Raw genomic sequence first — 26,675 nt, 5'->3', positions numbered from 1 at the left:
GTCCTGGTTTGATACAGGATGCTTGGGGCTGGTGCACTGGGATGACCTAGAGGGATGGTAAGGGGAGAGAGGTGAGAGGGGGGTTCAGGATGGGGAACACGTGTATACCCATAGTGGATTCATGTTGATGTATGGCAGAACCAATACAATATTGTAAAGTGAAAATATATATATATATATAAAAATATAAAAAAATAAATAAAGATAGGAAAAAATATATTTTTAAAAAGGCAATTCTGCCTTGAAGAAAAAAATTTAAAAAAAAAGAATCTTCTCCAGCACCACAATTCAAAAGCATCAGTTCTTCAGTGCTCAGCTTTCTTTATTGTACAGCTCTCAGATCCATACATGACTACTGGAAAAAAACATAGCTTTGACTAGATGGAGTTTTGTGGGCAAAGTGATGTCTCTGCTTTTAATATGCTGTCTAGGTTTGTCATTGCTTTCCTTCCAAGGAGCAAGCATCTTTAATTTCATGGCTGTAGTCACTGTCTATAGCAATTTTGGAGGTAAAGAATCCACCTGCCAATGCAGGAGAAGGAGGCAGCAGAGGATGATGGTTAGATAGTATCAACAACTCAGTGGACATGAACTCGAGCAAACTCTGGGAGATAGTGGAGGACAGAGGAGCCTGGCATGCTACAGTCCATGGGTTAGCGAAGAGTTGAACACGACGTAGGGGCAAATAGCAGCGTAGTTGCTTTACGATGTTTTAGTTTCTGCTATACAGCAGAGTGAGTCAGCTATATGTTTACATATGTCTTCTTCTTTTTGGATTTCCCTCCCATTCAGGTCGCCAAAGAGCATTGAGTGGAGTTCCCCGTGCTATACTGTTTCTCATTCGTTATCTATTTTGCAAACGGTGTCAATAGAGTGTATATGTCATTCCCAGCCTCCCAATTCATCCCATCACTGCCCCTTTCCCCCTTGGTATCCATACACTTGTTCTCTACATCTGTGTCTCTATTCCTGCTTTGCAAATAAGATCATCTATGAAAATAAGAATAAACAGTTGGCACCTAATTAAATAAAGGCTTTTGCATAGCAAAGGAAACTGTACACAAGATGAGAAGACAACCCTTAGAATGAAATAAAATATTTGCAAATGAAGCAACTGATACGGTATTAATCTCTGAAATATACAAACAGCTCAATATCACAAACCCCAAACAATTTTTTTCCTTGAAGTATGACATGATATGGGATCATACATAGCTCATAATTGAAAGACTGATGAGTTATTACAAAGTGATTACACCTAGATAACCACAGCATAGGTTCAGAAAGTCCTCTGGTATACTTTTCTAATGATTAACTCCTCTTTCCTCTCCAAAGGTAACCACTATCCTGACTCTAAACGTAGATTAGTTTTGTATGGTTTTGAACTTTATATAAATGGAATAATTTAATATGCATTTTTGTGCCTATCTTCTTTTGTGGCACCGCATCTTTTACAGATTTTAAATTATCTCTTCTCTTCACCCCCTTCACTCGGTCCTCAAACAGGAATTTATGCTTATCCTTAAAAAGTAACTTTGTACTGGGAACTTGTCTGCTCTGAGAATCAAAAATTTATACTTAAAATAAGTCTTTGTCCTGAGAACCAAAAGACTGATGAGGGAAGAAAAACGTGTTGGCTGTAAATCACAATTAGTTTGGACACTGATTCAGGTATTACTTCTGAGTGAGGCACTATTTAATAGTAACTAGTGCAAGGAGGTAAAAGGGAAGCAAACACAACTAAGAACACGCCAGTCGATAGCATTTTGGGTGTGGCAGCATACACTCTGTTATACCTTACTCCTTCCAGGCTTTTAGCCTGAGAGAAAATACTCAGTGACAAAGGGAGGGATCATCTGGATTGAAATATGAGCATTTATGACAAATGCTTTGTATCATCAAACAGCAGCAATCAAATTTCATCTTCTCTTATAACATTGAGGGTCCTAATTTTAAAATATAATAAATTTCTGGGAACTTTGTTTTCCAAGAAAATGCCCTGATTATTTTGTTTCCTGTTTTCTTACGGCAGAGTTTGTTTTCGCAAGTATCTCCTTCACACATAGAGCACGGTGTTCCAGTCCTGTAAGGGGACGTACTTAGATAGTTTCCTCTGTAAAAAAGAGACAGAGTGATTAGCTAAGTAGTTATTAATGTCTCTAATTTTGTGTGTGCATTTATGCAAGTTGTTTTGGTCCCTAACCATGAATGTTGACAAGGAAAATAACGTCAGTCCCAATTTTGTACTTTTTTCTTTACAAAAGAAACTATAAACTATTAAAGTAACTATTAAAATGATTCTTTACAGGATGTCCCCAACCTTTCTAGCAGTTATATTCTTGAATATTCTCTAGGACACAAGTTAAAATGGGAATGCAATATAATTATGTATGTGACAGCCACAGAGATTTTGCTACAAAGACTAATTATCTGTTGATTTTTTAATGGAATAAAGAAATTTGAATCGCTCATGAAAACATATGTTTTATAGTTTAATTTAAAAGCACAGTATTATAGTACTTTGAGATGCACCAGAAAGATTTGGCAGTTATTTTGCCTAATTTTCGATAATATAAGCTGATACATGCTAACAAGGCTCTCTTTTTTTCTTTTCCCGCTTCCATGTCTGTGGAAGACTTTAGAAAGTATTATTTATCTAGAGTACACAAAGCAAAACATAAGAACATGAGTTGTATTCCTTTAAAGAATATGCCACAATTTATTTATTCATTCAGCTGTTGATGGACATCGGGTTGTTCCAGTTTTGGGGTATTACTAATAAAGTTACTACGAATATTTTGATCATTCAGACATGTCTTTATATGAAAGACATATATATATTTTCATATATATATATGTCATATATTCAGACATATATTTTCTTGGATATATACCTAGGAATGGAATGAATAGATCATGTCGTAGGTGCACATTTAACTTTTAAAGAAACTGGGACAATGTTTTTTACAAAGCAGTTGTAGCACTTTGTATTTCCAACAGCAGTGTGTGAGAATAGCAAATGTTTAGCCATTCTGATTATTGTGTAGTGGTATTCACTGTGGTTTTAATTTTGTATTTCCCTAATGATTAATGATTTTTGAGCATTTTTTTCATGTGCTTATTTGCCATCTGTGAATCTTATTAATCTTTTGTCCATTTTTCTATTGAACTTTAGGTTTTTCTAGCTTAAAAAAATTTTTTTTAAATTAATCTATTATTTTAATTGGAGGCTAATTACTTTACAATATTGTAGTGGTTGTAGCCATACATTGACTTGCATCAGCCAAGGGTGTATGTGCTCCCCATCCTGAGCCCTCCTCCCACCTCCTGCCCCATCCCATCCTTCAGAGTCATCCTGGGGCACCAGCCCTGAGTACCCTGTCTCATGCATTGGATCTGGACCAGTGGTCTATTTCACAAATGATAATATACAAGTTTCAATGCTATTCTCTCAAATCATCCCACCCTCGCCTTCTCCCACAGAGTCCAAAAGTCTGTCTTTACATCTGCGTCTCTTTTACTATCTTGTATATAGGGTCATTGTTACCATCTTTCTAAATTCCATATATATGCATTAATATACTGTATTGGTGTTTTTCTTTCTGACTTGCCGGGGTTCAGCCCCGGTGGATCCAGGGAATTCGAAGGGTGGACGGAATCGGCAAGGAAAACTTATTTATTAATATAAGATTAGATTAGGAAGAAATAGTGTAGTAGGAAGATTAAGTGGAGAGAAGAGGCTGATTAACTTGGGTTACGTGGAAAACCAATAAAGTTCCAGACAAGGAGCTTGCACCATCTATGTTAGGCTGCCGGCGCCCGTTTGACTATCGGAGAGTGCCCCACCTTGGGCTCTCTCTCTTATGGATCTTAAAAGCCGGGACAAGTAAGTAGACATAGTGACCCTCCACGCCCCAGATGGGAATTCAGCCTGAAATTAGAGTAAAGAGGAGACACGGGGGAAACCAGTCCAGTGACTGGCTCTCCTTCTATTGTCCTTCAAGGCCTTTTATACTTTTGATTATACATAGAGATCAATGGGTAATACAAAATTATGTAGCGTTAGCAGCCCAGACTCTTTGTATATCTTTTTGTATACAAAAGATCTCAGGTAATTTACATAATCTTCTGGCAAAGAGGCTTGTTAACACTTTTGGCTCTCTTCCTTAATGAATGTTAATTTCGTTTCCCCTAAGTGTTTTTCTTTAATCTGCATCTCCTTAAAGCACTAAAGTTACATCTCTATAGAACAAAGGCGCAGTGGGTTATAACAAACAAGGTACTTAACTCAAAGATCTAATGTTCCTAATACCAGGTCTACTACTTGTTTTTCTATATACCAACTATATCTAAAAATAAAGGATATGAAAATTTGGCAGCAAGTATTGGCTCAACAAATGAAACTTTTAATCAGTCCTATTCTAGTGACTTTGACTCCTCGGAAGCCCCTACATTCCTAGGATATTTTAAGCTTCCTGTGCCTCCTGCGGTCAGGAGGCCTCAAGCAATCACAAGCACAGCTATAAGAGTCCTACAGGCAGGCTAGAAAGCCATCAGAGGGGTTTTTGGATCGAAACACTCTTTCAGATGCAGAAGACTAAAAGCCCTGAATTGACTTTTTCCAGAGAATGTCAGAAGAGTGGAAAAGCAGGCAGATTCTTATTTTTTGGAGGGTGGATGCTCAGGAAATTCCAGGGGGAAAACCTGAGGTCTGATTAGCCTTGCCATCAGAGCTCTGTCGCATGAACTTGTCACGGGTGGAATTCCTCACGCTGGCTCCCAGCACTGACTTACTTCACTCTGTATAGTAGGTTCCAGTTTTATTCACCTCATTAGAACTGATTCAAATGCATTCTTTTTAATGGCTGAGTAATACTCCATTGTGTATATATACCACAGCTTTCTTATCCACTCATCTGCCGGTGGACATCTAGGTTGCTTCCATGTCCTGGCTATTGTAAACAGTGCTGCGATGAACATTGGGGTACATGTGTCTCTTTCAACTCTTGTTTCCTCAGTGTGTATGCCCAGGAGTAGGATTACTGGGTTGTACGGCAGTTCTATTTCCAGTTTTTAAGGAATCTCCACACTGTTCTCCATAGTGGCTGTACCAGTTTGCATTCCCACAAACAACGTAAGAGGGTTCCCTTTTCTCCTCTCTAGCATTTACTGTTTGTAGACTTTTTGATAGCAGCCATTCTGACTGGTGTGAGATGGTCCTAGGTATTAAATTGTAAGAGTTCTCCCTACATACTTCATACAAGGTCTTTGTTTCACAAAGACTTTCTTCCAGTCTGTGGCTTGTCTCTTCATCTTCTGACCAGTATGTTTGAATAGCGGTCATTTTTAATTTTAATGGCATTCAACTTACCAACTTATTCTTTTACAGATCACGCTTTTGATGTGGTAGCTAAAAAATCTTCAGCCATCTGAAGGTCACAAAGGTTCTATTTATGTTTTATTCAAAAAGTTTCACAGTTCTTTCCTTACAATTGGATCTATGATCCATTTTAGGTAATTTTTGTAGATTGTATGTATTGTAAATCTGTTTACTTTTTTTTTTAATATGTAAGTGACAGAGCACCGGTTATTGAAAAATCTTTCTTATGTTGCATTGCCTTGTACATTTTTGAAAAGTCAGTTGAACATATGTGGTCAACCATGTGTCGGGTTATTTCTGGGCTCTATATCCTATTCCACTGATCTATTTGTCTAACTTTACATCAATATAACTATATCACTATTTTAATAATTCATGAAAACAATAGTGTTACCTACTTCAGATTTGTTCTAGTTGTTTTAACTATTCTAAGTCCTTTGTATTGCCTTATGAATTTTATGATCTGTTTGTCAGTTTCTACTACAAAAGCCTGTGGGATTTTTATTGGAATTTTTTTGAATGCATAGGTCAATTCAGTGAAAAATTACATCTTTACAATCTTGAGTCTTTTAACCCATTAATTAGGTATAGTGCTCTAGTTATTGTCTTTGTTATTAATAATTTATCTCATGACTATTACATAATTTTTAGTATATTAGTTTTTCATGTCTTCTGCCAGATTTATCCCTAAATAGTTCATATTTTTGATGCTATTATAAATGGTATTGTTATTTTAATTCAATATATGATTGTTCATTGCCAGTATGCACATGTAATTGTTTTGCTTATTGATCTTGTACTCTGAAAAATTTCTAAACTTACTTATTAGTTGTAGAAGAGTTTTCATAGATTTCACTGAATTTTCTATATAGAACTAGAGACCAAGAAGTCAATAAAGAATAACCCATAGGTCACATCTGGCTTGTGGTCTGTTTTTGTGCAGTCAGTGAACTAAGAATTGTTTTTTTAAAATTATTTTTATTTTAAGGGGTTATTTAATTCAAAAAAGAACAAATTGAATATGTAGCAGAATGTATGTTTCATGCAAAGCCCAATATATTTACTGTCTAGTACTTTACAGAAAAAATTTTTAGTACTGGTATAATGTTACATATAGGCTTTTCATAGATAAACTTTATTTGATATAAGACATTCCCTTGTATTTTTAATTTTCCGAGAACTTCCATTAAGAATGAATGTTTGCCTTTTCCTCAGTCTATTGAGATCATATAATGTTTATTTATAGGTTGATTAATATGGTGAATTACACTGATTTTAGAATATTAAAACAGCCCTAAATTACTGGAACAAACTCCCTTTGGATAAGATGTGTGATGCTTATTGTACTGGGTTCAGCTGCTAAATTTTGTTTAGAATCTTTGTACCTATGTTCATAAGACATATTGAATGAGATCTAAATAGGTATTTCTCCAATGAAGAATGCAGATGGCCAACAGGAACATGAAAAGATGCTTAACATTGATAATTATTAGAGAAATGCAAATCAAAACTGCGATTGAGTATCACCTCACACCAGTCAGAATGGCTATCATCAAAAAGTCTGCAAACAATAGATGCTGGAGAGGGTGTGGAGAAAAGGGAACCTTCCTACACTCTTGGTGGGAGCAAAAACTGGTACAACCACTTCAGAGCAGCACAGAAGTTCCTTAGAAAACTAGAAACAGAGCTATCATATGATCCTACAATCCCACTCCTGGGCATCTACCTGGAGAAAACCATAATTCAGAAAGATAAGTACCCTGCAGTGATATTTGCAGCAGTATTTGCAATCGCCAAGACATGGAAGCAATGTAAATGTCCGTCAACAGATGCCTGGATAAAGAAGATACAATCTATATCTATATCTATCTATTAATGTCTGTCTATCTATATATCTGAATCACTTTGAGGGGCAACTGAAACTAACACAACATTGTAAATCAGCTCTACTTCAATAAAAAATTAAATTACTTCTGCATAGATTAGAAAAAAAGAGAGATTGCTCTGTAGTTTTCACTTTATTTCTCCTTTTGTAATCTGTGTCTCTTGAAAGACTTGTTTGCTATAAAATCTGCAATATCTGATATTAGCATAGATCCTGCTTTCTATGAATGTTAGCGTAGTAAAACTTTTCCCATTCTTTTACTTGTAATCTACTTGTGTCTTTTAATTGAAATATACTTCTTGTTGGCAGAATGTAATTGGTTCTTGATTTTTTATCCCATCATCCAGTCTTTTTCTTTTTATTTGGGTATTTGTATTTACACTATTATTAACATAGATTTAAGGCTATCAGATCTTATTTATTCTATTTGTCTCATCTGTCCTTTGTTCCTTTATTTCCTTTTCTGCTTTCCTTTGGATTAATGGAATATTTTTTTAGATTTAATTTTACCTGCTTTGTTGGCTTATTTGATTTTACTGTTGGTTTGTTATGTGAGTAGCTACTTTAGGGTTTATGGTATGCATCTTTTACTTATCACAGTCAAGTAAATTCCTCTTAACCTTGAGTAGAAGAACCTTGAGGGAATTAACATCTGTTTTCTCCTCTCAGCCTTTATGCCATCATTATCACAGATTTTAACTTTACCTATGTTATAATCTTCACAATACATTTCAATTATCTTCAGTTAAATAATTATTTTTGAAAGGCAAAAATAAGGAGAAAACATCCTATGTATTTACCTATATTTACCATTTCCAGTGGTTCAAACATCTTTATTTCACTTTTATTTTTGAAAAAATATTTTCACAGAATATAGTGTCCTTAGGCAAGAGTTTTTTTTTCTTTTCTTTCTGTATTTAAAGATAATTCTGTCTTCTCTCTTGCATTGTTTCCAGTGAGAAATCTGGAAATCCTTATCTTTGCTCATCTGTATGTAACACATCTGTATTTTCTGATTGCTTTTAAGATTGTCTCTTTATTGCTGGCTTTGAAAGGTTTCATTAGAAGGTGAATTGGTATAGTTTACTTCACCTTTCTTGTGATTGGGGCTTGCTAGATTTCTTGGTCCTGTGAGTTTGTAATTTTCCTTAAGTATGGAAAGTTTTGGGCCATATTTCTTCAAATGTTTTTCTGTCCCTTCCTCATTCATGAAATCAATTCCCTCTAAAGTTATGTCACAGCTAACTGATGCTCTTTTATATCACTTTTTTTTTTTTTTTTGCTTTTTTGGATTCTTTTTTCCCTCTGTGTATCCTGCCTTGGATGGTAAAAATAAGTGTTCTACAGTTTCTCTGGTATTCATAAAAACTGTACTCTACCCCAAACTTTTAGGCCATCTATTTGTCATTCTTGTTTTCACTTGTTACTGAGAAGGAATGGAAGAAAATACAGAAAGAGGTATACGCATTTGTACGTCTCCATGGCAACTTTCACAAATATCATGTCCTTTTTCCCAACCTATATATTTGTTCTTAGCCTATATTTTAATCTTTTCTGCATTTTATTTTTACATTGTTGTTAAAGAGTTGGATTATTAACTGACTTAATCTTATTCCTTGTACAGATATGCTGAATTTGAGGCCCAGAATCTTATTTTTGGAGAGTCCCACTAGGCTTTTGTTTTATTTTATTTAGATATGCAATTTCCAGCAAGGCAGCCAAAAATTTATGGTACTCTTTTCTTAGGAGAATGTGCCTCTCACTCTCATTCTCAATCATTTACTCATTCAAGTTATATCAGCACCTGCCAAACTATTTTGTGTTCAGTATTTAAATATTACTGGGGCAATGTATTTTATAATGTCTATTTTCTTACTTAAGAAATGATCTCCATCATTGCCTCTCTCAAGATTAAACCATTCATGATCAGCATAATTTTTCACACATTCTCTTTTATCTCTTTCTTTTGATTAGCATTATAGAGGGAGACGGTGCTTATCAAAAATATACTTTCTCTCGTATAGCGTCATACTTTTGGAAACAATCATTTAACATATATTTCAACTTAAAATATTTTTAAAGCAAAATCACTTACGCGGGTGCATAGTTACATACGAATAGGGCACTGTCAGGGCTCCCAAAATTTGGACAAATTGCAAATGCACAACCAACTTTATAGGAATCGGCCCAAGCTACCTATAAAGAAAGGAATTTTAAAATAAAATGTGCAAACGACTCTACACAATCAGCACATTATGGGAACAGGCGTAATTTTTGCCATGCTACAAAAAAAAAGAATATACTTAAATATTTATTGTCTGTTTTTTCCCTTAATTTCTAAGATTCAATTTAATTTATTAAAGCTGCATTCATGAGGCTACCTAACTAGGTTTTCCTCACTGACTGTTTTCATAAATCAAAAAGTGTCATGGCTCACTGATCCAGGATCGCCCAAAGCAGATGATCCTCCTCATGCATCGTCAGAAGGTCAATGGTAGCCTAGCTGCTACATCATAATGCCTACGTTCATTCACTTCACCTCATCACATAATATGCATTTTATCATCTCACATCATCGCAAGAGGAAAAAAGGTGAGTACAGTATAATAAGATATTTTGAAACAAAGAGAGGTCACATTCAGGTAACCTTTATTAAAGGATATTGTTATTTATTAAAGGATAATTGTTCTAATTGATTAATAGTTATTGTTACTCTCTTGCATGCAGGTGTGCTAAGTCACTTCAGTAGTGACTCTTTGGACTGCAGCCTGCCATGAGATTTCCCAGGCAAGAATCCTGGAGTGGGTTGCCATGCCCTCCTCCAGGGATCTTCCCGACCCAAGGATTGAATCCACGTTTCTTACATCTGCATTGGCAGGTGTGTTATCACTAATGCCACCTGGGAAGCCCATTGTTAATCTCTTACTGTGCCTAATTTATACATTAAACTCCACCATTAAGTATATATGTGTAGGAAAAACATAGTAGGGTTTGATACTATCTGAAGTTTCAGACATTTACTGTGTCCTTTACAGATAAGTGGGAGGAACTATTGTATTGAATTCTGCTTGTTAGCAGGATACCTGACATTTGAGTCCATTATCTCAGTTTTCCCATCAGAAGCCAAACAACATTCTTTGCAAACAACATCCATCCTGAGAAGAATTTCCGCTCTTAAACAGCGTTCTGTTATTGGACAAAGAATGATTAGAAGGGAGGCAGGAAACTGCTAATTTCTCTGTTCTGTTCACCTCTGAGAAAAATGACTTTCTTTAAGACACTATATGTCCATTCAACTTGAGAAGATGAGTCAGTTTGGAGAATAAAGTTAGCTTTTTCTGTTGCCTATAAACAGTGTCAGACTTTATTTTTTTGGGCTCCAAAATCACTGCAGATGTTGACTGCAGCCATGAAATTAAAAGACACTTACTCCTTGGAAGAAAAGTTATGACCAACCTAGAGAGCATATTGGAAAGCAGAGACATTACTTTGCCAACAAAGGTCCGTCTAGTCAAGGCTATGGTTTTTCCAGCGGTCATGTATGGATGTGAGAGTTGGACTGTGAAGAAAGCTGAGCGCCGAAGAATTGATGCTTTTGAACTGTGGTGTTGGAGAAGACTCTTGAGAGTCCCTTGGACTGCAAGGAAATCCAACCAATCCATTCTGAAGGAGATCAGCCCTGGGATTTCTTTGGAGGGAATGATGTTGAAGCTGAAACTCCAGTACTTTGGCCACCTCATGCAAAGAGTTGACTCATTAGAAAAGACTGTTATGCTGGGAGGGATTGGGGGCAGGAGGAGAAGGGGATGACAGAGGATGAGATGGCTGGATGGCATCACTGACTCGATGGACGTGAGTCTGAATGAACTCCGGGAGTTGGTGACGGACAGAGAGGCCTGGAGTGCTGTGATTCATGGGGTTGCAAAGAGTTGGACACGACTGAGTGACTGAACTGAACCGAACTGAATAGGGGCCTTTCTAAGAACTCAGTGCCATGTCTAGGATTAGTTTAGCCAAAAAGTGACTTCCTCTTCTCATCAAAAACTCTCACCCAAAATTACCAAAAGAATTGGAAAATGATAGGGAATAATGTTTTTCAAGATACTGAACATCAGGCAACAATGAATGATGCCCCTGAGAGTTGGAGGGAAAAGATGTCTCAGCTTATTGTACTGAGTGAGTTTCCAGACTGTGGCTGGGGGTTAGGGTGGTGGAGAAGTCAGGAGAAGCTTGACTGAGTCACAGAGTTGAACGACAGAGCTGAGTGTCTGGGGAGACCAACAAGCAGGAGTCCAGGAGGGCTGAAAATCTTCTAGTGACACAACTGTGGAGGTCTGTAGGTGGTCCTCACCATCAGTTCATCAGAGCACTAACCACAGCATGCATGTGAAAAAACTCCCCCTGTTCTGGAAAGGCATTGCGTATAAAAACTAGAGGGAGGGATGCAGAAGCTTACATAGGGCCAGCAATTGGAATAATGGGCTAGGTACCACTAGTAAGACTGTAAAATTTCATAATTTCTGGGGCATCCAGTAGAGTGTACAGAAGAAACCTGCCTCACTGACGAGAGAGAATTAGCTCAAGACTAACTACTGCTTTAATTTCATCTAACACATTTCAAAAGCAGAAACCAAAATGGACAGACAAATTCCAAATAACTATATCCCAGAAGACAGTTAAGAATACTTCTAGGTATATATATAAATCCAGCATCCAACATTTACAAACTTGGCAAGATTTACAAATTTGGGAATATACCCAGCATGAAAAGAAGCAGGAAAATTTAACTAATAATGAGGAAGGAAAGTCAGTCAACTGTGGGAAAACTTCAAGTGGCCTTCTACATGGGCAACTGGGCTCTGGGAAGAGAAGAGCGAAGGATAGACAGACATAGTTTTAAAAGAATGACTACAGTGGAATATTACTCAGCCATAAAACAGAGTGAATTTGAGTAAGCTGTATATTAGCACATATATATGCAATCTAAAACGTGGTGCTGATGAGCCCATTTGCAGGGCAGCAATAGAGATGCAGACATACAGGACAGACTTGTGGACACAGCAGGGAAAGGAGAGGGTCGGACGAATTGAGAGAGTAGCATTGAAACATACGCACTAGCATATGTAAAATAGCTAGCGGGGGGTTTCTGCAGAGTAACACAGGGACCTCACCCCCGTGTACTGTGACAATGCAGAGGAGTGGGGTGGGGACTGGGGTGGGAGGGAGGATCAAGGGGAAGGCGATTATGCAGACTTACGGCTGATTCATGTTGTACAATGAGACCAACACAACACTGTAAAGCAATTATCCTCCAATTAAAAGATAAATTTTAAAAATGGCTAACATTTTTCCAAATGTAATTTAAACTATAAACCTATACTGCCAAGAAGCTCAGTAAAATGCAGCAGCACAAGAGATGAAGAAAACTGAAAATTTTTTAATTTGCTTGAGACTTGTAATAAAGGAAAAAATTTAAGGCAGTCTGGGAAACCAAGACACATTACATACAGAGGAATAAATAAAAGAATTACAGTAGATTTCTTGTTGGAAACAGTGCAAGTGAGATAATGGAGTAAGATTATTAAAGAAAAAAACTTATTACATAAATTCTATTCCTAGTAAAAAGATCTTCAAAATAAACATAAATTTTCCAGATACTTAAAAGAAACTCTAAAGAAAGTGCTAAAAATTTGTCTTATGATTAAAATATGCACATGTAAGAATTAATAAAATCTGAGATATTTACCTGTGTATAATGGCCACAAATTTTGGAACATGATTTTGTATTAAAATCATAAAATTTTCTTTCATCATACCACATATCAATAGCAAATTTTGCTGCAGATATGGTTAATGGACCTAACCAGAGATTTTCTCCAGCATACTGAAAAGTTGGATGGCATTCATATAATTTTGATGAACAGGAATTGTGGCTGAATTTGCACTTTTTTGCCCATGCTTCAGCAGTCTTAGCTAAAGCTTCATCCCAACTCTGAAAGATAAAAATAATTTACATTGAATTGTGTAGATTTGTCTAGGTTAAAGTTATTCTAATGACTATAATAAATTAATTTTTATGTAATTGTTTTTACTGAAACAGAGCTTTTAGTATTTATTATGTTCACAATTAATTCTATTTGGTTCTATTTCAGAAGCACTTATTTAGTACCCACTGTATGTCAGTTCATTTTTGTACTTGCACCTAGCAGATGACTTGGTCCAGTGAGACACTCAAAAAATGCAATTGAATGTGATTTAAAGAAGTTGGAGTTCACAATCTAGTAACTGAAGAAGGTTACACAGACATATCATAAGTAAACTATGAGAATACATAATTAAAAAGAGAAAAAGTCTCTTAGCACACTAAGAATAGAATTTCCTTAATTTGATCAAGAGTATCTACAAAAGAAAACCAAAATCCTATAATAAGCATTAATATTTAGTGGTAAAATATTGAAAGCTTTCCCTTAAGATTGAAAATGAAACACAATGTCTCATTATTTCTACTTAAAATTGTTATGGGTTTAGGCAGTATAATAAAAAGGGGGAGATGTAAATATATAAGACAAGATATAAAGTGCATAATGATTGGATTTTCCATTTATTTACAGATGGCATGCCTGCATACATAGAAAATTCAAATGAATATAGAAACAAACTTAAAAGTAGTAAAATTTATCAAAGTTGTCAGATACCAGGAGGAGGAATAGATACAAAATTGTATTTCCATATACACTCCAGAATCTAATAGCTTCAAACATCTCAAATATATATAATTAAATCTAATAAATCATGTAAAGAATTATCTCCAAACTGAAAACTACAAAACATTGCTAAGAGAAATATTAATAGACAAATAAATGGAGAGATATTAAATATTCATGGGCTGGAAGATTCCATACATACTTAAAAAATATTGGTCTTGAATATATTTCTAATGAAAATCTAAGTAGGTTTTTGAAGGGGTTGAAAGATGATTATAAATTATTTATGAATTCAAAGAACCTACAATAGTGAGTTCAGTTCAGTTCAATTTAGCCGCTGGGTTGTGCCTGACTCTTTGCACGCCAGGCCTCCCTGTCCATCACCACTCCCAGAGTCCACCCAAATCCATGTCCATTGTGTTGGTGATGCCATCCAACCATCTCATCCAATGTCGTCCCCTTCTCCTCCTGCCCTCAATCTTTCCCAGCATCAGGGTCTTTTCAAATAAGTCAGCTCTCCACATCAGGTGACCAAAGTATTGGAGTTTCATCTTCAGCATCACTCCTTCCAATGAATATTCAGGACTGATCTTTAGGATGGACTGGTTGGATCTCCTTGCAGTCCAAGGGACACTCAAGAGTCTTCTCCAACACCACAGTTCAAAAGCATCAATTCTTCGGCTCTCAGCTTTCTTCACAGTCCAACTCTCACATCCATACATGACCACTGGAAAAACTATAGCCTTGACTAGATGGACCTTTGTTGGCAAAGTAATGTCTCTGCCTTTTAACATGCTCTCTAGGTTGGTCATAACTTTTCTTCCAAGGAGCAAACGTCTTTTAATTTCATGGTTGCAATCACCATTGCTGTGATTTTGGAGCCCAGAAAAATAAAGTCAGCCACTGTTTCCACTGTTTCCTCGTCTATTTGTCATGAAGGGATAGGACCAGATGCCATGATCTTAGTGTTTTGAATGTTGAGCTTTAAGCCAAATTTTTCACTCTTCTCTTTCAGTTTCATCAAGAGGCTCTTTAGTTCTTCTTTCCTTTCTGTCATAAGGGTGGTGTCATCTGCATATCTGAGGTTATTGATATTTCTCCTGGCAATCTTGATTACAGCTTGTGCTTCTTCCAGCCCAGCATTTCTCATGATTTACTATGCATCTAAGTTAAATAAGCAGGGTGACAATTTACAGCCTTGATGTACTCCTTTTCTTATTTGGAACCTGTCTGTTGTTCCATGTCCAGTTCTAACTGTTTGATGTACTCCTTTTCCTATTTGGAACCAGTCTGTTGTTCTATGTCCAGTTCTAACTGTTGCTTCCTGACCTGCATACAGATTTCTCAAGAGGCAGGTCAGGTGGTCTGGTATTCCCATTTCTTGGAGAATTTTCCACAGTTTGTTGTGATCCACACAGTCAAAGGCTGTGGCATAGTCAATAAAGAAGAAATAGATGTTTTTTCTGGAACTCTCTTGCTTTTTCAGTGTTCCAGTGGATGTTGGCAATTTGATGTTTGGTTCCTCTACCCTGTCTAAATTCAGCTTGAACATCCGGAAATTCATGGTTCACTTTCTGTTGAAGCCTGGCTTGGAGAATTTTGAGCATTACTTTACTAGCATGTGAGATGAATGCAATTGTGCAGTAGTTTGTGCATTCTTTGGCATTGCCTTTCTTAGGGACTGGAATTAACACTGACCTTTTGAAGATGGTGGAGGGATAGGATGGGCTTTCTCTCCACAAATTCATCTAAAGATCATTTGAACGCTGAGCTAATTCCACAAAATAACCTCTGAACCCTGGCAGAGGACACAGGGCACTCAGAAAGGCAGCCCATTTTATTTGAAAGCAGTAGGACAATATGGAGAAGGCAATGGCACCCCACTCCAGTACTCTTGCCTGGAAAATCCCATGGATGGAGGAGCCTGGTAGGCTGCAGTCCATGGGATCGTGAAGAGTTGGGCACGACTGAGGGGCTTCACTTTCACTTTTCACTTTCATGCATTGGAGAAGGAAATGGCAACCCATTCCAGTGTTCTTGCCTGGAGAATCCCAGGGACGGGGGAGCCTGGTGGGCTGCCATCTATGGGGTCGCACAGAGTTGGACACAACTGAAGTGACTTAGCAGCAGCAGCAGCAGGACAAAATATAAAAATAAAAATAGAGACAAATTAGTTAGGGATGGAGGCCCATTCTGAGGAAGGGTAGTGAAGGAGGAGATGTTTCCAAACACCAGGAAACTGTCTCACCAGTGAGTCTGTGGGGAGTTTTGGAATGTCAGACAGCAACATAACTGGAAGGAGAGAGAGAGAGAAAAAAAAAGAAAAGTCATAGATTAGGTGCCTAACCACAACTTCCAGCGGAAAAGTAGGCTAAATGCTCGCGTCAACCACCAGCAAGCAGCAGCTGAACAGGGAGCCCGGGCTGCATTGCTTAGGGTAAGGACCGGGCCTGAATGCCCTGAGGAACATTTGAGGGAGCTAAGGTGAAATAGCAACCCAAACTGGGATGGCCAGAAAGAGAGAAAAAAGAAAAAGAGAGAGAGAAAAAAAGAGAGAGAACTTTCCCATGAAAAGCTCTAACCTAAGGCACTGCTGGCCCGCTCACAGAACAAAGGACTGAGCGAATACCAGAGGAGAGCTAGCTGGCTGTGAACTGGACCATGCCCCAGCAGAGGCAGAGGGCAGGCGGGCAACAGCCAGAGCTAGGGGGAGAGGGGCAATCTCAGCCCCAGAGAACATCCCCTACCAAATTGCAAGCAGGCTCCAGGTTGCTAACCAAGTCTTCCTGGGATCCTGGACTGTTGAAATCTGCCAGCTGGGTTGCAGCCAGAGATCAGCCTCCCAGAGGAGACACATGGCACACCAGAGACGGCGCCCTGCTGCACACTGGCTGGGACTGGGGAGGTGATAAGATGCGCCACCCACCTGGGGAGAGTGCGCTCGCCAAGCACCTGGTAGCCTGAGATGCTTGGACCTGGGAAGGGCACAAAATTCAGGTTCGACTGAGTCTGTGCCTTTGTGGAGTACCCAAGAACCTGAACCTGAGCAGTTTACACCTGAGATGTGTACACAACCCAGGGCCCACTTTAGACAGTTCCCCTGCAGGGCAACCTGCAACCTGAGCAGTTTAGACTGGGAAAGCACACACACCATGAGCAGGGGCAAACCTAGCGTGGCCCAGACACTGTAAGCAGTCCCCACACATGCCAGTGATATTTGTTCGCAGGGTTCCTCCTCCCCACAGCACAACTGAGCAAGTGAGCCTAAATAAGTGACCACCTTCACCTCCTTGTGTCAGGGTGGAAATTAGACACTGAAGGGACTTGCAAACAGAGGAAGCCAAAATATGGAAGAGGGAACTGCTTTGGAAGGTGCAACAGATTAAAACACTGTAGTTAACACCGACTACCTAGGAAGGGGCCTATAGACCTTGAGAAGAAGTATAAGCTGGAACACAGGAACTATCTGAAAATGAACTGAGCCCACACAGCCCTCAGGAGCTCTAGAGAAATATAGTAAAATAGATATATATTGTTAGTAACATTTATTTATTTATTTATTAAATTTTTATTTTTACTTTATTATTGACATGAATCCACTACAGGTGTACATGCGATCCCAAACAACTTTTAATTTTTAAATTTTTTGTTTTATTTTTGTTATTACTCCTGTAATTTTCATTTTTATAACCAACTACTACCTTGTAAAAAAAAGACCCTATTTTTAAAGCAAATTTCATATATATACTTTTATAATATTTGTGATTTTGTTTCTTTTTTTTAATATTGTATTTTTGAGAGTCTAACCTCTACTCTAGATTTTTTACTTTGCTATTTTGGTATTTGTTATCAATTTTGTACCTTTAAGAATCCAATCTTCAGTACCCATTTTTACTTAGGAGTGTGATTACTGGCTTGACTACCCTCTCTCACTTTTGACTTTCCTTATTATCTGCCAGGTCATCTCTATCTCCTCCCTCCCTCCTCTCTTCTCTACCCAACTCTGTGAATCTCTTTGGGAATTCTGGGCAGTGGAGAACATTTAGGGAACTGATTACTGGCTAGATCTGTCTCTCTCCTTTTGATTCCTCCTCTTCTCCTCCTGGTCACCTCTATCTCCCTCCTCCGTCTTCTCTTCTCCATGTAACTCTCTGAACCTCTCCGGGTGTCCCTCATTGTGGAGAAACTTTTCATCATTAACCTAGATGTTTTATCATCAGTGCAATGTGGATGGAGAAGTCTTGAGGCTACTGTAAGAATAAGACTGAAAACCAGAGGCAGGATGGCTTAAATCCAAAACTTGAGTACTCCAGAAAACTCCTGACTCCAAGGAACATTAATCAACAAGAGCTCATCCAAAAGCCTCCATACCTACACTGAAACCAAGCTCCACCCAAGAGTCAACAAGTTTCAGAGCAAGACATACCAAGTTAATTCTCCAAACGCAGGAAGATAACCCTAAGCATTAAAATACAGGTGGCCAAGTCACACTAAACCCATAGACACCTCAAAACTCACTACTGGACATTTCATTGCACTCCAGAGGGAAGAGATCCAGCTCCACCCACCAGAACACTGATGCAAGCTTCCCTAACCAGGAAACCTTAACAAGCCAATCGTCCAACCCCACCCACAGGGAGGAGCCTCCGCAATAAAGAGGTACCACAAACTTTCAGTATAATGAAAATGTACCTAAAACACAGCAATCGAAACAAGATGAAAAGGCAGAGAAATATTCAGCAGGTAAAAGAACATGATAAATGCCCACCAAACCAAACAATAGAGGAGGAGATAGGGAGTCTACCTGAAAAACAATTCAGAAAAATGATAGTAAAAATGATCCAAAATCTTGAAAACAAAAAGGAGTTACAGATAAATAGTCTGGAGACAAGGATTGAGAAGATGAAAGAAATGTTTAACAAGGACCCAGAAGAAATAAAAAGAGTCAATCAATAATGAATAATCCAATAACTGAGATCGAAATCACTCTAGAGGGAACCAACAGTAGAATAACTGAGGCAGAAGATAGGATAAGTGAGGTGGACGATAGAATGGTAGAAATAAATGAAGCAGAGAGGGAAAAATAACTAAAAGAAATGAGGACAACCTCAGAGACCTCTACGACAATGTCAAATGCCCCAATATTTGAATCACAGGAGTCCCAGAAGAAGACAAAAAGAAAGGCCATGAGAAAATGCTTGAGGAGATAATAATTGAAAACCTCCCTAAAATGGGGAGGGAAATAGCCACCAATGCCCAAGAAACCCAGAGAGTCTCAAATAGGTTAAACCCAAGGCAAAACACCCAAGGACACATATTAATTAAATTAACAGAGGTCAAACACAAAGAACAAATATTAAAAGCAGCAAGAGATAAATAACACACAAGGGGATTCTCATAAGGATAACAGCTGATCTTTCAATAGAAACTCTTCAAGCCAGAAGGGAATGGCAGGACATACTTAAAGTGATGAAAGAGAAAAACTTACAACCCAGATTACTGTACCCAGCAAGGATCTCATTCAAATATGAAGGAGAAATCACAAGCATTACAGCCAAGCAAAAGCTCAGAGAATTCAGCACCACCAAACCAGCTCTTCAACAAATGCTAAAGGATCTTCTCTAGACAGGAAACACAGAAAGGGTGTATATACTCAAACCCAAAACAACAAAGTAAATGGCAACAGGATCATACTTATCAATAATTACCTTAAAGGTAAATGGGTTGAACGCCCCAACCAAAAGACAAAGACTAGCTGAATGGATACAAAAACAAGACCCCTATAAATGTTGTCTACAAGAGACCCACAACAAAACAAGGGACACATGCAGACTGAAAGTAAAGGGCTGGGAAAAGATATTTTAGGCAAATGTAGACCAAAAGAAAGCAGGAGTGGCAATACTCATATCAGATAAAATAGACTTTGAAATAAAGCCTGAGACAAAGGACACTACTAAATGATCAAAGGATCAGTCCAAGAAGAAGATATAACAATTATAAATATATAGGCACCCAACATAGGAAAACCACAATATGTAAGGTAAATGCTAACAAGTATGAAAGGGGAAATTAACAGTAACACAATAATAGTGGGAGACTTTAATACCTCACTCACACCTACGGATGGATCAACTAAACAGAAAATTAGCAAGGAAACACAAACTTTAAATGATACAATGGACCAGTTATACCTAATTGATATCTATAGGCCATTTCACTCCAAAACAATGAATTTCACCTTTTTCCCAAGTGTACATGGAACCTTCTCCAGGATAGATCACATCCTGGGCCATAAAAGTAGCCTTCAGAAGTTAAAAAAAATTGAAATCATTCTAAGCATCTTTTCTGATCCCAGTGCAGTAAAATTAGATGTCAACTACAGGGGAAAAAAAAACTATTAAAAATACAAACATATAGAGGATAAACAACATGCTTCTGAATAACCAACAAATCACAGAAGAAACCAAAATATTCATAGAAACAATGAAAATGAAAACACAAAAACACAAAACTATGGGACTCAGTAAAAGCAGTGCTAAGGGGAAGGTTCATAGCAATATAAACTTACCTCAAGAAACAAGAGAAAAGTCAAATAAATAACCTAACTCTACACCTAGTTCCAGAAAAACATCTATTTCTGCTTTATTGACTATGCTAAAGCCTCTGACTGTGTGGATCACAATAAACTGTGGAAAATTCTGAAAGAGATGGGAATACCAGACCACCTAACCTGCCTCTTGAGAAATCTGTATGCAGGTCAGGAAGCAACAGTTAGAACTGGCCATGGAACAACAGACTGGTTCCAAATAGGAAAAGGAGTACATCAAGGCTGTATATTGTCACCCTGCTTATTTAACTTATTTGCAGGGTACATCATGAGAAACGCTGGACTGGAAGAAACACAAGCTCAAATCAAGATTGCCAGGAGAAAAATCAGTAACCTCAGATATGCAGATGACACCACCCTTATGGCAGAAAGTGAAGAGGAACTAAAAGGCCTCTTGATGAAAGTGAAAGTGGAGAGTGAAAAAGTTGGCTTAAAGCTCAACATTCAGAAAATGAAGATCATGGCATCCGGTCCCATCACTTCATGGGAAATAGATGGGGAAACAGTGGAAACAGTATCAGACTTTATTTTTCTGGGCTCCAAAATCACTGTGGATGGTGACTGTAGCCATGAATTAAAAGGCGCTTACTCCTTGGAGGAAAAGTTATGACCAACCTAGATAGTATATTCAAAAGCAGAGACATTACTTTGCCGACTAAGGTTCGTCTAGTCAAGGCTATGGTTTTCCCAGTGGTCATGTATGGATGTGAGAGTTGGACTGTGAAGAAGGCTGAGCACCGAAGAATTGATGCTTTTGAACTGTGGTGTTGGAGAAGACTCTTGAGAGTCCCTTAGGCTGCAAGGAGATCCAACCAGTCCATCCTAAAGGAGATCAGCCCTGGGATTTCTTTGGAAGGAATGATGCTAAAACTGAAACTCCAGTACTTTGGCCACCTCATGCGAAGAGTTGACTCATTGGAAAAGACTCTGATGCTGGGAGGGATTGGGGGCAGGAGGAGAAGGGGACGACCGAGGATGAGATGGCTGGATGGCATCACTGACTCGATGGACGTGAGTCTGAGTGAACTCCGGGAGTTGGTGATGGACAGGGAGGCCTGGCGTCCTGCGATTCATGGGGTCGCAAAGAGTCGGACACAACTAGCGACTGAACTAAACTGAACAGAACGATGACCCTATATGCAAGGCATCAAAAGAGACACAGATGTAAGGAACAGTCTTTCGGACTCTGTGGGAGAAGGTGTGGCTGGGATGATTTGAAAGAATAGCATTGAAACGTGTATATTATCTTACGTGAAACAGATCGCCAGCCCAGGTTCGATGCATGAGACAGGGTGCTCAGGGCTGGTGCACTGGGATGACCCTGAGGGATGGGATGAGGAGGGAGGTGGGAAGGGAGTTCAGGATGGGGAACAAATGTACACCCATGGCTGATTCATGTCAATGTATGGCAAAAACCACTACAATTTTGTAAAGTAATTTGCCTTCAAGTAAAATAAATAAATTAAAAAAGATAGAAAACTGACTTTTTCCAGTCCTGTGGTCACTGCTGAGTTTTTCAAATTTGCTAGCATACTGAGTGTAGCACTTTCACAGCATCATCTTTTAGGATTTTAAATAGCTCAACTGGAATTCCATCACCTCTGCTAGCTTTGTTCATAGTGATGCTTCCTAAGGCCCACGAGACTTCATATTCCAGGATGTCTGGCTTAGGTGAGTGATCACACCATCATGATTATCTGTGTTGTGAAGATCTTTTTTGTATAGTTCTTCTATGTATTCTTGCCATCTCTTCTTAATATCTTAATATCACTTAGCATAAGGTCCTGCAGATTCTTCCATGCTGTCACAACTGGCATGGTTTTCTTTTTTTTTTCCTTTAAGGCTGAATAATATTCCATTTTTTGTATATACAGGCTTTGCTGATAGCTCAGTTGGGAAAGAACCTGCCTGCAATGCAGGAGAACCCGGTTTGGTTGGGAAGATCTGCTGGAGAAGGGATAGGCTACCCACTCCAGCCTTCTTAGGCTTCCTGGTGCCTCAGCTGGTAAAGAATACACCAGCAATGTGGATTTTTCTTTATCCAGTCATTTGTTGATGAACTCTGTTGCGTCCATCTCTTTGTGATGCTATGGACTGCAACATGCCAGGCTCCTCCGTCCTTCACCATCTTCCAGAGCTTGCTCAAGTCATGTCAATTGAGTCAGGAATGCCATCCAACCATCTTGCATCTTGTGTCCAAAGTGCTGGAGCTTCAGCTTTAGCATCAGCCAATGAATATTCAGGACTGATTTCCTTTAGGATTGAGTGGTTTAATCTCCTTGCTGTCAAGGAGACTCTCAAGAGTCTTCTCCAGAATCACAGTTCAAAAGCATCAATTCTTTGGCTCTCAGTCTTCTTTATGGTCCAACTCTCACATCCATCCATGACTACTGGAAAAACCATAGCTTTGAAAAGACTGACCTTTGTCAGCAAAGTTATGTTTCTGCCTTTTAATGTGCTGTGTAGGTTTGTCATAGCTTTTCTTCCGAGGAGCAAGTATCTTTTAATTTCATGGCTGCAGTCACCATCTGCAGTGATTTTGGAGCCCCCCAAAATAAAATCTGTCACTGTTTCCATTGTTTCCCCATGTATTTGCCATGAAAAGATGGGACCAGATGCCATGATCTTAGTTTTCTGAATGTTGAGCTTTAAGCCAACTTTTTCACTCTCCTCTTTCAGCTTCATCAAGAGGCTCTTGGGTTGTTTCTATATCTTGGTTATCGTGAATGAATGAATATGGACATGCAGCTATCTCTTCAAGATCCTGACAATTTTTTGGGGGAAGAAACCCAGAAGTTGGATTTTGGATCATATGGTAGTTTTATTTTTTAATTTCTTGAGGAACCTCCATACTTATCTTCATAGCTGCAGCACAATTTTAAATTCCCATGAACCGGGCACTGTGATTCAAATTGTTTTACAATCTCACCAAAACTTACCCTAAAATTTATTTGTGTTATTATTAGTTATCAGCATAACAAATGTTTGTAGGTAAGAAGAACAACAATCTGAATATAAAAGCCATTAATTCAACAAAAATTAGGGATGAAAAGATAGCAAAAGGATGCTAAATCTATTTACAATAGCAAGAGGATCAGTAGATATCCTCTTATTCTTCACACTAGTAAAGCAATTATCAGATCAATGACTTTGGGAGCTCTTATTCTACTGCCTGTCAGTGAGCTAGCTGAGTGTGGGGGAACCACTTTGCCCAGAGAGACAGGCTGAATCCCAATTCATTTTCTCTACAACCTGTGGAAGTATGAAATTAAACTTTTTGTTTCACTAAGCCACTGAGATTTCAGGGTTTATTCCGTACCAAAGCCCAGCCTAGCTTCTTGTAAAACTTACTGCTGGAAGTGGGGTGCAGCCATTATAAAAATCCATATCATACCACTTGAGACCTAGGTAGGAGGGATCCTTGCTCTTGGTCCAGACTTCATAGGACATTGCATATTACACACACACACACACACACACACACACTTTTCCTCATTTTAACCGTAGCACGAGTTTACTGTGATCCACAACACTGAATGTCTGCCTCTTTTGCCACATGTTTTAAAGCAAAAGGCTTCTGTATGTGAATGGTAAAAGGCTTGTGAATATTGTTGCTGATGACACTAGAGACAGACATTACTTCAGAGTCCAAGAAAGGGTTGAACCATGGAAGCGCTTAGGTTAAAAGATTAACTTGTCAAATCTTTCATTTCAGCAGGAAAGCAGTAGATACATGAATAATATAATATTGCTTGGAAGTACTACTGAAGATCTGTTTCATCACTTATCCATATTCCCTGATTTCAGTTATAAAGGAGATATTTTGCAATGGTAACAAATTTCTATTACTGTTGAGTAGGGATGGGTGTAGTTCTTTTTGTCACCTAAGTGAAGAATAACATCAGTTCTTCACATTGGCCACAAGATGGGCATAAGTACCAGAATGGTAAATAATCTTGTATTCATAAAAATATTTAAGAAGACAATTAAATTTCCAAAAACATTAAAAATATTTAAAATACTTAAAATTGAAGACCATTCATTATAACTTTAAACCAAACCCTACATATTATATTTATAAAATTATAATTTTAATAGAAAGTTTTGATGATTTTAGAAGAAATGAAAATTTACTTAATAACATCAATGAAAATGAGCAAAATTATTCTGACCAAATTCAAATCTGAACAGATTAGATGAAATCTCTGAAACCGTATATTCTTTACTAAATGAAAATTTAACTACTGAGCCACCAATGACATGTGGCCTTCCGTTTTTATACTTTTTCTAGGTCACAATTGTTAGTGGCGAGTTTGCCTGAACTATGTTGGCAACTACAGTTAGTTGGCAAGCAGTGAGAATATTAATGGCAGGGGAATGATGGCAATCCACGTGATTCAGAAACTAAATATCTGAAAAAAAATGTCATCTATTATTCAGGGTGCAGATCATAAGTTGAAGCTGAAGCTGAGGTCAGTAAACTGAACATTGATAGTATTTGGCGGTTGTTCTGTGGGTTCAACAAGTTATCATAAAACACTGGCAAGTTTGGAAGAAGAAAGAGAATCAGGAAATGTGGGGCTTTTGAGGAATGGAAAAGAAACTGCTTCTATGTAGCATATTATAATAAGATTTTAAAAAGACTTTGAGAGACCAATTCTGTAAAACTTTCATGTGATTAAAAAGCCTCAGGGCAAAGAGATGTCTGTCACTCCCAGGAAATCCTCTTAAGTTTTTAAAAACTGCCTTAGCAAATGGAACAGGTTCAGACTGTGGCAATTTCCCCAAAATTCATGTTTCAAGGATACTGCCATTAAGATGCAAAATAAAAGCACCAGAGTGAGAAATCAAAGAAAGATTCAAAAACTTCTCCAAGCTGCACTTTAAGCATGAGTGCAGTACTTGGAACTGACTGGAGGCATAAGGTTAAAAGACCTTCAGAGTTCTGGAGCAGATGTATTCCCAAAGATATTGTGAACCTGTTATGAAAAAGCAAATGAATGCAAGAGATCTTAAATGACACTTAGACCTTACTGTTGGAGAAGGCAATGGCAACCCACTCCAGCACTCTTGCCTGGAAACTCCCATGGACGGAGGAGCCTAGTAGGCTGCAGTCCATGGGGTTGCGAAGAGTCGGGCATGACTGAGCGACTTCATTTTCACGCATTGGAGAAGGAAATAGCAACCCACTCCAGTGTTCTTGCCTGGAGAATCCCAGGGATGTGGGGGCCTGGTGGGCTGCCGTCTATGGGGTCGCAGAGAGTGGGACACGACTGAAGTGAGTTGGCAGCAGACCTTACTGTGGGCAGAAAGCAGTCTGAGAAAGCTCTATATCCCTCAAGAGAGCAGAACTCCCAAAGTCTGCTTCAGATTGGTCCAAGGAGAATGATGCATAAGGAAGGATATTTTTAAAGGAGATAGAGACCGCAGAAAACAACGGAGAAGGGAACTCCTACGCCCTCTAATCAAATAACTTTTCTGACTTCCTGTAGAGCAGATCTTCTGACACCTGCCCCAAAGATTTCAGAATTGCTCTGAACCAATGTTTGCTGTGTGGTTCCCGCTTGTTCGTTTTCTGAATGGATAAATGTTTGCTGTAGGCTTGTCTATGAGTTATCATTGCACTCTGTCTGTGCGGGACAGACAGTCACTAGGCCAAGAGTATCCACAACGATCCACCACCCGCCTTGGCCTCAGCAAACCTGCGTAAAAGGGAACTAAGTCTAGGCAAGAGACAGCTTCAAGTTTCCTTTCTCGTGCACTCTTGTCACTACCCTGGAAGAGACAGCTCGGCAAGGCGTAATTTTCAGATGCATGCTGAAAGTTCCAGACTGAGTTCATACAAATGAGTCCATGAAACTCACTGCCCAGGTACCTTAGGATGAACCAGAGAAGTAAGACCCTAGCCTAGATTCTCCTCACCATGTATTTCATGTCGGCTGCAGGGGGCGAGACGTTGCTCCGCGCTTCATTGTGAAATCTGAGGCACTCCTCTATAAACGTATCATCCTTGATGGAGGGAACTTTGGGTGGCGATTTACTGGCTACCAGACAGAGACCTAAGGTCCACAAATAGCTCAGTTTCTTCCTGAGAATCAT

General features: G+C 38.5%; 1 protein-coding gene across 1 annotated transcript in view; it reads right to left on the bottom strand.

Moving 5' to 3' along the window:
* GLIPR1L1 (GLIPR1 like 1) overlaps nucleotides 1-26,675 on the bottom strand; it is a 36,040-nt gene extending 9,365 nt beyond the window's left edge. Inside the window, exons 1-4 of the mRNA XM_004006199.5 lie at nucleotides 26,499-26,675; nucleotides 13,012-13,257; nucleotides 9,361-9,461; nucleotides 2,028-2,113 (exon numbers count right to left, since the gene is read on the bottom strand). Of these exons, the coding sequence (XP_004006248.3) occupies nucleotides 2,028-2,113; nucleotides 9,361-9,461; nucleotides 13,012-13,257; nucleotides 26,499-26,675 (610 nt within the window). The remainder of the gene's footprint in view (nucleotides 1-2,027; nucleotides 2,114-9,360; nucleotides 9,462-13,011; nucleotides 13,258-26,498) is intronic.

Source organism: Ovis aries, chromosome 3, assembly GCF_016772045.2.
Source record: "Ovis aries strain OAR_USU_Benz2616 breed Rambouillet chromosome 3, ARS-UI_Ramb_v3.0, whole genome shotgun sequence".
NCBI classification, from domain to species: domain Eukaryota; kingdom Metazoa; phylum Chordata; class Mammalia; order Artiodactyla; family Bovidae; genus Ovis; species Ovis aries.
This window is presented reverse-complemented; position numbering and strand designations above follow the sequence as displayed.